A 13,226-nucleotide genomic window follows, 5' to 3' on the forward strand; every position below is an offset into this window, starting at 1 on the left:
ATCATTTCCTAAACATCTGTCATTCCCAAACTTCATGGTTTCTGCCATATCCAAAATAGGTGAAGGGAAAACAGGAAGAAAAAGGTCCATTTTGGTCAGGCTCAGTGGCTCACGCCTGTAATCCCAGCACTTTGGGAGGCCGAGGCAGGCGGATCACAAGGTCAGGAGATCCAGACCATCCTGGCTAACACGGTGAAACCCCGTTTGTACTAAAAACACAAAAAATTAGCCGGGTGTGGTGGCGGGCACCTGTAGTCCCAGCTACTCGGGAGGCTGAGGCAGGAGAATGACGTGAACCCGGGAGGCGGAGCTTGCAGTGAGCCGAGATCGCGCCACTGCACTCCAGCCTGGGCGACAGAGCAAGACTCTGTCTCAAAAAAAAAAAAAAAAAAAAAAAAAAAAAGTCCATTTTGAGCTTCCAGCCCTTTGCGCAGGCTTTAACCCTGCCCCCTCCACAACCAGCGTTTGAAATATTGCACTCTGGGGTTCCCAGGATCAGGAGAAAAGAAGATCCAAAAAAGCTTAGAATTCTGTCAACTTATCCTTAGTTTGGGTAAAAGGAGAGACTCTCAAGGCCGTAGATGAAAGAGGAAGACTGAGGAGGAGGAAGGGAACTAAGCAACCAGAAGCAGAAGGGAATTATGCAGCAGGGGGTCTTCTGAAGGTAACACTCCAGGGACGTGCTTCCCAACCTTCATCAGAGCCACTTTTCCCATTAGACACTATGGGCACAGCACACACTATGGGCCTGTGGGCTTTCTAAGGACCTAAGAAAATGTTTGCGCTGGGCGCGGTGGCTCATGCTTGTAATAACAGCACTTTGGGAGGCCTAGGTGGGCAGATCACCTGAGGTCAGGAGTTTGAGACTAGCCTGGCCAATATGGTGAAACCCTGTCTCTACTAAAAATACAAAAAATTAGCCCGACATGGTGGTGTGCACCTGTAGTCCCAGCTAACCTCGGGAGGCTGAGACACGAGAATCGTTTGACCCCGTGAGGCGGAGGTTGCAGTGAGCTGAGATGGTACCACTACACTACAGCCTGGGCGACACAGTGAGACTCTGCCTCCAAAAAAAAAAGAAAATATTTGAGACCTTAAAAAATGTATCGGGATTGGCATGTGTCTGCAGTCCCAGCTACTTGGGAGGCTGAGGCAGAAAGATCCCTTAAGCCCAGGAGTTTGAGTCTGCAGTGAGCTATGATTTTACCACTGCACTCCAGTCTGGGTGATAGAGCAAGACCCTGTCTCTAAAAAATTTAAAAAAAAACCCCAAACTATATATATGTATATATATAGGCTCTAGAATACAAAAAGAAAACTTGAAAGTCAAAACTAATAAATCCTTAATCACATTTATTAAATATACCTTTATGTCAATTAATCAAATGAAGTACTTCATAATTATATAAAAATGTTTCAGTGTTTGATCTGAGCAGTGGAGCTTCCAAAAAGAAAAATGTCTTCTACAAAAGTCTCAGAGGAATTCTGAATCCATTTGAGAATCTAATGAAAGTTATAGTTTGTTTCCCCAGAAAAATGCTTTTAAATAAACTTCAGGGAGTCCCTAGACCCCAGTTTAAGAACCCTAGTTTTGGTGGTTTTTAAAATAGCTAATAGTTGGGATATAACATGAATCCACCAGTGGAAAGTAGCAAATAGTGTAGGCACTTCTCAGCAGAAACAGGAGTTAATTTTTCAAATTCTCAGTTTAAGGAAAGATCCAAAGAGTAACATAAAACCCCAAGCTTGGACACAGGCGTGGGGACTCCAAGCCTCTTCCCTGGTGGTTGGAATCAGGTTAACGGTGAGGGAGGGAAAGGGATCTCCAAAGATCTAATGAAGAACAGGATGACTGACCATTTATAGGACAGAGGGGCTGGAGAAGAGGCATACTTTCTACTGGGGCATAGAACTGATGAGACAGACTTGCCTCCCTCTCAATGAAAGGAAGTGCTTTGAAATAGAGGGTGAGTCCCAGGACCACAGAAGCAGGATATCTGGATTTGAGTTATGACTTAAACACATTCTAGTCCTGTGACCTTGGCTAAATTAATTCCAAGTTCTAGACCTCCATTTCCCCCATCTGGAAAATGGGGATAGGGTTACTGTGAAAATTAAATGAGTTAATGCAGGTAAAGCATTTAGAACAGTGTTTTAGCTCTAGAAATACTTGATAGATATACTAGCTGGGTTTGTTGTTATTGTGTTTTTTTTTCGAAGACAGAATTTCACTCTTGATGCCCAGGCTGGAGTGCAGTGGTGCGATTTCTGCTCACTGCAACCTCTGCCTCCCAGGTTCAAGCAATTCACCCGCCTCAGCCTCCCAAGTAGCTGGGATTACAGGCGCCTGCCACCACGCCTAGCTAATTTTTCTATTTTTAGTAGAGATGGGGTTTCACCATGTTGACCAGGCTGGTCTTGAACTCCTAACCTCAAGTGATCCACCTGCCTTGGCTTACCAAAGTGCTGGGATTACAGGCATGAGCCACTGTTCCCGGCGGGTGTTTTGTTTGTTTGTTTGTTTGCTTGTTTGTTTGAGACAGGGTGTTGCTTTGTTGCCCAGGTTGGAATGCAGTGGTGTGATAATAGCTCACTGCAGCCTTGAGCTCCCGGGCTTAAGCAATCCTTGAGGCTCTTTTCTCTGCCTCAGCTTCCAGAGTAATAGCTGGTATTATACTTGTTAAATGAAATGCCTGGCACCTTCTGACATAGTAACTGCTCAATAAATGTTAGATCACTTCCTCCTCTTGAATGACTGTAACAAGCTCACCAGAAGAATAAGGAAACCACACAAATAACTCTAAAACAAGAGTTATTATAAGTGCTACAAAAGAAGTATTATGTGCTAGCAAGCTGCAAGGGGTAGGGAAGGAGAGGAATGAAAGGTTTCTTGAAAGAGGTATCTGAAGGACATCTTGAAGAGTGCCAACAATGTTAACAAGTGCAGGTGAGAAAGGAGGATAGTTCAGGTAGGTAACACAGCAATAGCAAATGTTCAGAGATTGGAAACCATGGACTATGTTCAGAAAAAAGAGACTAGTCCCATTTTATAGGGACAGAGTGAGGATAGAAGATTCTGCCTGGCACAGTGGTTCATCATGTCTATAATCCTAGCACTTTGAGAGGCCAAGGTGGGAAGATTGCTTGAGGCCAAGAGTTTGAGACCAGCCTGGGCAACATAGTGAGACCTTGTCTCTACTAAAAATAAAAAAAATTAGCCAGGTGTGGTGGCACACACCTGTAATCCCAGCTACTTGGGAGGCTGAGGTAGGAGGATTGCTTGAGCCCAGGGTGTCAAAGCTGCAGTGAGACATGATCATGCCACTACACTCCAGCCTGGGCAACAGAGTGAGATCCTGTCTCAAAAAAAAAAAAAAAAAGGCCAGGCATGGTGGCTCACACCTATAATCCCAGCACTCTGGAGGCTGAGGCAGATGGATCAACTTGAGGCCAGGAGTTGGCCAGCCTGGCCAACATGGCGAAACCCCATCTCTACTAAAAACACAAAAAATTAGCCAAGCGTGGTGGCGCATGCCTGTAATGCCAGCTAATTGGGAGGCTGAGGCACAAAAATTGCTTGAGCCTGGGAGGCAGAGGTTGCAGTGAGCCGAGATTGCACCACTGCACTCTAGTCTCAGCCACAGAGTGAGGCTCTGTCTCTAAATAAATAAATAAATAAGATTTACAAACTAGTGTCAGGTTTGAATAACTCTTCAGTACTCTTACATATGGGCAGTACTGTTCTTTTGGGATGCATATTGAGAAGTCTATTTTGCTTTGATTTTTATTCTACCGAAAGCTATTCAGGCCTGCTAATAATATTCCAAATAACAGACCCTCAGTTAAGGACATTTCCTGGGCCGGGCGCGGTGGCTCACGCCTGTAATCCCAGCACTTTGGGAGGCTGAGGTAGGTGGATCACTTGAGGTCAGGAGTTCGAGACCAGCCTGGCCAACATGACGAAACCCCGTACTCTACTAAAAGTACAAAAATTAGCTGGGCGTGGTGGCAGGTGCCTGTAATCCCAGCTACTCCGGAGGCTAAGGCAGAAGAATAGCTTGAACAAGGGAGGCAGAGGTTGCAGTGAGCCAAGATTTCGCCACTGTACTCCAGCCCGGGTGATAAGAGCAAGACTCTGTCTCAAAACGAAAAAAAAAAAAAAAGACATTTCCTGAATGCAACCATTATGATTCATACAGTGTATGTAATGAGAATGTCTATCAGTCTCAATTTACACAAGGTAAAGTTTACCCTTATGTGATATTTTCTTATCCCTCACCTTAATTGAGAATATGAAACAAGGATTACACTGATGAAATAGGATTAAACTGTCTAAAGGCAGGGATGAAGAACCTTCCGTATTCTGTCACCAATACATCATCTGGCCTATGAAGACCCTGGTTTATGTTCCTCCTCTATCACTTACTTGTGACTTTGTAGATTTACTGACTAATCATGGACAAATAATCTTTCAGAGTTCCATTTCCTCATCTGTAAATGGTGATAACAGTGTCTGCCTGGTTTATCTCAGGCTTATAAAGTAGGGTTGAAATTAGAAAATGTATATGAGGCACAGTTTTTATTCTACAAACAATTGCCATTGCCAAATTGCATTTGTTTGGAAAAAATTATACATATATTCTCAAACACTGTTGTAACTCTTTTGTATTTATGCCTTTGTCCATAAGCATATCTTTTCATACTAATAGTCCATGAAATATCAAGCATTTCTCAATGTTGCTATAGACTTACTTTTAAAAAATAAAAAGTTTAGGCTGGGCGTGGTGGCTCACACCTGTAATCCCTGCACTTTGGGAGGCCGAGGTGGGTGGATCACTTGAGGTGAGGAGTTCAAGACCAGCCTGGCCAACATGGCGAAACTCCATCTCTACTAAAAATACAAAAATTAGCTGGGCATTGTGGCACACGCATGTAATCCTGGCTACTTGGCAGGCTGAGGCAGGGGAATCACTTGAACCTGGGAGGTGGAGGTTGCAATGAGCTGACATCGCTCCATGGCACTCCAGCCTGGGCAACAGAGCGGGACTCCATCTCAAAAAATTAAAGTTTATAAAATATTTCATTGAATACATATGCCATAATTTAGACATTTCCATCTGTGAGAATTATAAGTCATTTGATCTCCTTGCTTTCGTTCACATCACCCCCAGATCAAAGCTGTCTTAATGTTAATATTCTCTGGTTTGGAAACCTCATATAACATGCCAGTCTGTAATTCAAATGTCTCTACAGGCTGGCCGCATCCTATCTAAGATTCCAAACACACACTGCAAAATCTCATAAATTTGTCTAATTCCTTCCCAGATCTTTATATCCGATTCTTCCAAAAAACTTTTCATCAATTCTAGCCTTCTCTGACCTTCTGAACTTTTAGATTATTTGCTTAATCCCCAAACAAATGACTTTTATTTTTTAACAATTTTATGTTTGAATTGCCTGCCTATACTAATTTTCTTCTCTTCTTTTGTGTTTTTTTGTTTCATCTAACAAAACAATATGGAAGGAATCAGTTTTGAGTTCCCACAGTGTGCCCAGCCCTCTGCTAGGGATGCTGAACATGAAAAATATTGTTTCAGGCTGGACACGGTGGCTCACACCTGTAATCCCAGTACTTTGGAAGGCCAAGGTGGAAAGATCACTTGAGTCCGGAAGTTCAAAGCCTGGGCAACATAGCAAGACCCCATCTCTAAAAATTTTTTTTTTTTTAATTAACTGGGTATGGCGGCATGTGCCTGTAGTCCCAGCTACTCAGGAGGCTGAGGTAGAATTGCTTAAGCCTAGGAGTTCAAGGCTGCAGTGAGCTGTGATTGTGCCACTGCACTCCAGCCTGGATGACAGATTCAGGAGACCCTGTTTCAAAAAAACAAAAAAAAAAGAAAAGAAAAACTTTCATAGTCATTATAATCATTTATGGGGAATGCAGAAAAAAAAGTAGGCTCTTTTTTATCTTTACTTCCTTCCATTCTAAAGCCAGAAACAGGAAAAGGAAAAAAAAAAAAAAAAAGGTCTGTCTCTTTTGTAACCCAGTGCCTTCTGAGCTATTGGTTTAAAACAAGTTCATGGACTGGGCACAGCAGCTCACGCCTGTAATCCCAGCACTTTGGGAGGCCGAGGAGGGCAGATCACGAGGTCAGGAGTTCGAGATCAGCCTGGCCAACATGGTGAAACCCCATCAAACTAAAAATACAAAAAATTAGCTGGACATACTGCCGGAAGCCTGTAATCCCAGCTACTCGGGAGGCTGAGGCAAGAGAATCGCTTGAACCCAGGAGGCAGAGGTTGCAGTGAACTGAGATTGTGCCACTGCACTCCAGCCCAGGCAACAGAGTGAGACTCCACCTCAAAAAAACAAAACAAAACAAAACAATTCATTCAGTATATTGGCTCTCAAGAAAATGAGTATCAGGGTTTTCTACTGCAGCACTGCCCATAATAACAAAACATTAAAAGCAACCTAAGGATCCAATCAACAAGAGACTGTCTAAATGAACTATGAGAAAGTGAATTATGAAGTGAGAACATGAATTATGCATCTATTAAATAATGATGTACTATTAATGGGATATCCAAGGCATAATCTCCAAGGTGTTCATTTTCTTTTCTGGTTTTCTTTTTTCTTTTTTATTTTTAGTACAGACAGGGTTTCACCATGTTGGCCAGGCTGGTCTCGAACTCCTGACCTCGTGATCCACCTGCCTCTGGGATTACAGGCATGAGCCACTGAGCCTGGCCGTTTTGTTTTTTTTTGAGACAGAGTGCAGTGGTGAGATCTCAGTTCACTACAACCTCCGCCTCCTAGATTCAGGTGATTCTCCTGCCTCAGCCTCCCGAGTGGCTGTGACTACAGGTGCAGACCACTATGCCCAGCTAATTTTTGTATTTTTAGTAGAGACAGGGTTTCACCATGTTGGCCAGGATTGTCTAGATCTCTTGACCTCATGATCTGCCCACCTTGGCCTCCGGAAGTGTTGGGATTACAGACGTGAGCCACCGTGCCCGGCCCCAAGGTGTTCATTTTCCTAAGGAAAATGAAAGGTGTAGAAGTCTATGTAGTATGTTACAATTAGTCTGTGCATAAGCTTATAGTAGCTCTGGAAAGACCTAAGAACCTGGTAATACTGCTTTGATGGAGTGGAACTGGAGGCCTAGGGGACAGGAGAGACTCCACTGTATTCGCTCTTGAATTTTGAACTGTTGGTATATTACCTATTTTTTTTTCTTTTGAGATGGAGTCTCGCTTCTGTCACCCAGGCTGGAGTGCAGTGGCGCGATCTCAGCTCACTGCAACCTCTGCGTCCCGGGTTCAAGCGATTCTCCTGCCTCAGCCTCCCAAATAGCTGGGACTACAGGCGCATACCACCACACCTGGCAAATTTTTTGTATTTTTAGTAGAGACAGGGTTCCACTGTGTTAGCCAGGATGGCCTAGATCTCCTGACCTCGTGATCCACCCGCCTCGGCCTCCCAAAGTGCTGGGAATACGAGTGTGAGCCACCACTTCCAGCCATCTATTTTTTAAATATGAAGTTAAAAGATAACCATCAAAATATTTTTTATTCAAGGGTATGGAATCAAGATTTCAAAATGGTATGCTTCATCATTCATCACTGTAGGATTCTGAAGACATCTGTGGTTTGAAATGACCATTCTAAATTTTTTGACTACCTTTAAACAAATTATTATCTGCTGATACTTAACATTTTGGCCAAGCTATTTGGAACTCACCCCCTTCACCATGTCAATAATTGCGAATTCGTATTACCATTCACTTCAGTTTATTCACGGTTTGCGGTTTTGTTTTTTTTTTAAGGCGTTTTCAGAATTTCCAGGCTCTCTGGTTTTCCCTAAAATGTAGTGTTGCCCTCTGCTGGCTCTCATGATAATGACAACCTGAAAATGTCTCCCATGATTTTAGGCTGCTGGTTGGAGATATTGCTTAGAGATATTATTCAATGTATATATCTGTTAAATAAATCTTCCTTATAATATAGTTTCCCAGTCATGGCAGTCAAAACATAAAATCAGACCGAGAGGAAAGAGCACCGTCTAGTTCTATTAGAAAATTGACCTAGGGGCCAGGCATGGTGGCTTATGCCTGTAATCCCAGCACTTTGGGAGGGCGAGGTGGGTGGATCACCTGAGGTCAGGAGTTCGAGACCAGCCTGACCAAAATGGTGAAACCCCATCTCTAATAAAAATATAAAAATTACCTGGGCGTGGTGGCATATGCCTGTAATTCCAGCTACTCAGCGGGCTGAGGCAGGAGAATTGCTTGAACCTGGGAGGCGGAGGTTGCAGTGAGCCAAGATTGTGCCACTGCACTCCAGCCCAGGCAACAGAGCGAGACTTCGGTCCCCCCCAAAAAAAAAAAAAAAAATTGACCTAAAATTTTTTGATCATTTGAGATCAGCAATTCCCAAGCACTGCTTTTGTAAAACTACTATTAAAAAAACAAAAAACAAACAAAAAAACTATCAAATGTTAGCCAGACCTCAAATTCCCTGTCAAGATGAAGCTGTTTCCAATACTTGACTATCACTTTACTCAACATACTACCCTCATCCCAGTATTTACCTGCTGCATGAGGACCAATCAGATTTCCAAATCCAAGTAAAATATTCCACCTCCACAACCCAGCACCTGTGAATCTTCACAGCAAAGTCAAGTTTTCCTGGGAAGCCTGGGAACCAGTTACCTTTATAATCCCCCTCCCAGGACACAGTGCTATACTCCAAATCACATTCCCAACACTTAAAAGATGGTTTATTTACAACATGAGTCATCATTTTAAATTTGTAACCTGTTAAGTAGTTCTAATTCATGCCAAATTCTGGGAAGCCCTCCCTCCTCTGGGTTAGGTGTTTTCTAGTAGCGTCACACATCTCACATCTTCAAGTTCCCAATGCAAAGATGACAGGTTACAACAAATCACATCATCAGGCATTGCTAAGGACATCACAAATGGGTAAAGCTGCACTACAGTTTTTTTTCTTTTGACAGGACCTTGCTGTCAAAAGAGCCTTTTGGTTCTTTTGGTCTTTGGACCTTGCTCCACCCAGGCTGCAGTGCAGTCGCACAACCTTGGCTCACTGCAGTTCCAACCTCCTGGGCTCAAGCAATCCTCCCACCTCAATCTGCCAAATAGCTGGGAATACAGGGGTGCACCACCAAGCCCAGCTAATTTTTGTATTTTTTTGTAGGGGCAGGATCTCTCCCCATTGCCCAGGCTGGTATTAGCCTCCTGGTATCGATCCACCCACTTCAGCTTCCCAAATTGCTGGGATTACAGGCATGAACCACCACACCTGGCCTGCACTACAATTTTCTAACAACAAAGCCGAACCAAATTTTTATTATTTAGGAATCACATATTCATTTAATTCCTTCCCTCAAAATGAAAGGAATATATACACCACCCTCCTATGTAACATACTCAAGAGCCAAAGGTAATCTTTCAAGCTTTTATTTAAATGCCATGATCCAGGATGGATTTTAGATCTTGTTGAAAGCAGCCACATCCATGGACTGCACATAGTCCTCAAAAGCAGTGATCTGCTCCTCCAGCATATCTGTTCCAACTTTATCATCTTCAACTACACACTGTATTTGAAGTTTCTTAATGCCGTATCCCACTGGAACTAGTTTAGCTAAAAAGAGCATTAAGAAAAATCTTAGTTAGAAAAGTCTTATAGAGGAAGGTTGAAGCTGTATACAAATTCCAGATGTCAGTTTCAAAAAAAAAAAAAAAAAAAAAAAAAGGCAAAGCCTAAACTCACATGAGCCCCAGACTAAGCCGTCTGCTTGAATGCTTCTGACGCACTCCTCTAATTTTGCCATATCTGTCTCATCATCCCAAGGTTTCACATCTAGTAAGATGGAAGACTTGGCAACAAGTGCAGGTTCTAAAAAAATAAACAGCATTATTCAAATAATGAACTGTATTTTTTTACCTTACTCCAAGACACAAACAAATCACCTCAATTTGTTTTGAGATTGACTATCTCCTTAGCCAAACAAAACTACAGATACATCTTGTGTCTGTCACACATATGCCCACTTTCTGTTTTGCTAAGAAAGAGGTGTTTGTGTTAACAGTTTCTTTCCCACAGAGGAATGCCACAACTGCTACCATAAGAACAGCTGCAGACCAGTAGCTGTGGAAGAACTTCTACAGGAGGTTTTAAAATATTGACCTGTTCAAGGAATGTGGAGGAAATTACTTAAAGGTCAAGCTTTGAAAAAGATTACTTACATTATCATGAAATGAAGTTAAAAACAAATGACCTACTTTTGGCTTTCTTTGATTCATATTGTGCAAGACGTTCTTCTCTTAGCCTCTTTGCTTCTTCACTTTCCTGTAAAGAAAAAAAATTAATCCACTTCAGAAAGCCGGTTGTCCTCTGCTTAAAGCTAGTGGGGTCATCACAAAAAAGACTGGCTTAATCAGAAAAGAGCAAATCCATCACGAACTCAGCCGAAAGATGGTGATTTGATTTTATTCATCATGCAACCAGTCAGAATTTGAAAAAGGCATATAAGTTAAAGCCAGGATTCAAATCCAGGCAATTTGGCTTAACCACATTGATAAAATTGCTGATCGATGTATTCTTTTTTTTTTTTTGAGACGGAGTCTTGCTCTGTCGCCCAGGCTGGAGTGCAGTGGCATGATCTCGGCTTACTGCAATCTCCGCCTCCCAGGTTCAAGCAATTCTCTGCCTTAGCCTCCTGAGTAGCTGGGATTACAGACACCCGCCACATTTTTTTAAATTTTTAGAACAGACAGGGTTTCACCATCTTGGTCAGGCTGGTCTTGAACTCCTGACCTCGTGATCCACCCGCCTCAGCCTCCCAACATGCTGGGATTACAGGCGTGAGCCACCGTGTCTGGCCGATATATTCTTTATATAAGATGCCATACCTCCTCATCATCAGATCCAAAGAGATCAATATCATCATCATCTTTACTATCTGTAGCTCCACTTCCTGTAGTGTCTTCCACATCAGCAGGACCATACTTGCCCAAAGCTTTCTTCACTCCTGGCAGGCTTGAAAAACATTTAAATTCAACCACTATTGAGCTAGTATAACATACTTTTCCAGACAATACAAAATAACTTGTTTTAATCACTACTTATCACTAGATCCCTTTTGCAATAATAATTTACCCTTTCACATGCTCCCAGGTAAACACTATCATATGTTCAACTCCTCACCCGACAAGCATTAGTACCATGTGAGACATTATTTTCAATACTCACTATGATTTACTCTTTCAGTATGAACATTTCTGTTTGAGATTTCATTAAGTATGCTCAGTTCCATTCTTAGTGAACTGGAGTCCACTTCCCCAAACTTCCACCCTTGTTGGCAGTTTCAGAAGAATGGCCAAGGACTGAATGAATGAGCCACCCTCTCACCCCAGAGGTGGGCCCCCCAGGTCAAGGTCGAGGCACATTGGCAGGGCAGTGTGGGGAAAAGTTGCATTGCTGCTGTCCATGTTCTACCTGTTCTGTGAAAAAATGGAGGGCTTCAGTCTCTTGGCCTTCTCAGGTTACAGAAAAATTTAGCTTACAATACCCCAACAAAACTAAAGTAGCCTGGGTCTAGTTTTGTCATGTGAACATCCTGATAAAGCTTCGAGAGTAGTCTTATTCTTCAGCTAGATACAAAGATGATTTTACCTGGCCTTTTCCTTTTCGTAGGACTTGATGTGATTATACCAACGTAGGGCATGACACAAGTCAGCAGGCGGTGGCCCGGACACGGCTTCAAATACTGCCACATCTGCTTGTGATGGCACATACCTGCCAATGACACAGAGACATTCACACACACCTTTGAAAAACAAACGCCAGCGAATAAATAATCAGTGCCTATGCATCACATTAATTAGTGGGCACTAACTCCGGTAGGGTTGCTTTAATGCTTTTCTTTTCTTATTATCTCCTTAAAATCAAACCATATGTTTGGGTCACCGCGCTATCCTGAGAAATGTCTGCAGACCTCAAATACTGCAATCTCTAACGTTGCTCTATCTACAACCTAACATGTATTAACTGGGCAGCGATGTGAAAACACCTGGCTGAATTAAGTGTAAATAAAGCACATTTTAACCTTCCTTTGCTCGTGAGCCGCTCCCCGGAGGCCGGGCTCGCACCACACGAGGGCCTTGGGAGATGGCCACGGGGCGCTTTCCCGTCATCCTCGAAAGGGCCCTGGGGCCCGGTCTCCCTCCCTCCAGCGGCAGCCGACACGCTGCGCCACGTGGCCCCGGCCCCGGTCCCAGAAACCCCTCCACCACCCCGACTCAGCCGGTCCGCTCACCCCTCGATGTAGCTCTTGTCCGCCAGGTAATCGTTGAGCACCTGGAGGCCGGCGGGGCTTTTCAGGTCTCCGAAACCCATGGTGTCGGCTGTATCCGAGAGCTGGGAAGCAGCAGAAAGAGAGCGCACAAGTTGTGGGCTCCCCGCGCTTAAGAGAGGAAAAAGGGCCCGGAGAAGCCGGAAAATTCCTTATATAGAGACGGAGGCGTTTCCCTCCACCACGCCGGACCGAAGGTTAAAGGTCAAAGTACGTTAGCATTCCCACTTCTCCACGTACGAATTGGGGGCCCTGAATTAAACGGCTCACAAATTGTCCCTGGACCTTTCGTTGCGTTTGGAAATAAATTAATAAAATGGGCATGTCTTAAGTTCGTACCTCCACGGCTCCCGAAGATGACGGGAACCGCCCCTAGAAGCGCCGGAGATGACCGAAGACGCTCGGCCTCGAGGCTGCCGGCCACTTCCGGCGGAACTGCGGGTCCAAGTTGTCCTTCCCGCCTCCGGGCTGGGCCGACCTCAGCTCCGCCCTCTGGTCGGCTGACGGAAATTGCCGACAAACTTATCGAATGCAAGGATTCTAGTCCCTCCGGGCTTTCCGTTCGCCAGGCCCGGCTGACAGAGTTAGCTGAGGCCGCCATATTGAGTAAGCGACCCGGCCTCCAAGGGGGTAGTTGTGGTCCAGACAGTTTAGCAGAACAGCCTCCGCGGCTCCGGGGAGAAGGTGAGGTCTTGTATGGATGGGAAGGGTGAGGTGCATGGGTCAGAGGCTTATTTATTGACGGGACTGTTTCCTTTGGCCCACGCGACTTAGTCTTCTCTTGTCCTTGACTGGGAGCCGCCTCCCGCCCCGCCGCCTCGGAAGCCCCTGAGAGCCGGCAAGTGG

The 13,226-nt window shown here is 44.2% G+C and overlaps 2 protein-coding genes and 2 non-coding genes across 12 annotated transcripts in view; 1 reads left to right on the plus strand and 3 right to left on the minus strand.

Moving 5' to 3' along the window:
- Positions 1–9,467: 9,467 nt before the first annotated feature.
- The window catches only part of EEF1B2 (eukaryotic translation elongation factor 1 beta 2), a 954,602-nt gene continuing 950,843 nt past the window's right edge, over positions 9,468–13,226 (minus strand). For 4 of the 9 annotated variants that reach the window (XM_050750903.1, XM_050750901.1, XM_050750900.1 and 1 more), the window contains exons 2-8: positions 12,720–12,789; positions 12,345–12,445; positions 11,702–11,824; positions 10,939–11,065; positions 10,309–10,375; positions 9,797–9,922; positions 9,468–9,667 (exon numbers count right to left, since the gene is read on the minus strand). In XM_050750903.1, coding sequence (XP_050606860.1) covers positions 9,513–9,667; positions 9,797–9,922; positions 10,309–10,375; positions 10,939–11,065; positions 11,702–11,824; positions 12,345–12,424 — 678 coding nt within the window. In that variant the 5' untranslated portion in view covers positions 12,425–12,445; positions 12,720–12,789 and the 3' untranslated portion in view covers positions 9,468–9,512. Of the gene's footprint in view, positions 9,668–9,796; positions 9,923–10,308; positions 10,376–10,938; positions 11,066–11,701; positions 11,825–12,344; positions 12,808–13,226 lie in introns of those variants that run through there. The other 5 variants (XM_050750905.1, XM_050750906.1, XM_050750904.1 and 2 more) reach the window with 3 other exon arrangements.
- On the minus strand, positions 10,053–10,182 carry LOC126933273 (small nucleolar RNA SNORA41). Its single transcript, XR_007718512.1, has one exon. It is a non-coding gene; the product is annotated as a small nucleolar RNA SNORA41 (small nucleolar RNA).
- On the minus strand, positions 10,456–10,534 carry LOC126933271 (small nucleolar RNA SNORD51). Its single transcript, XR_007718510.1, has one exon. It is a non-coding gene; the product is annotated as a small nucleolar RNA SNORD51 (small nucleolar RNA).
- Positions 12,802–13,226, plus strand: part of NDUFS1 (NADH:ubiquinone oxidoreductase core subunit S1) — a 36,670-nt gene continuing 36,245 nt past the window's right edge. The window contains exon 1 of the mRNA XM_050750822.1: positions 12,802–13,064. The gene's annotated coding sequence lies outside the window, so the exon portion shown is untranslated. The remainder of the gene's footprint in view (positions 13,065–13,226) is intronic.

Source organism: Macaca thibetana, chromosome 12 (genome assembly GCF_024542745.1).
Source record: "Macaca thibetana thibetana isolate TM-01 chromosome 12, ASM2454274v1, whole genome shotgun sequence".
Taxonomy (NCBI): Eukaryota; Metazoa; Chordata; class Mammalia; order Primates; family Cercopithecidae; genus Macaca; species Macaca thibetana.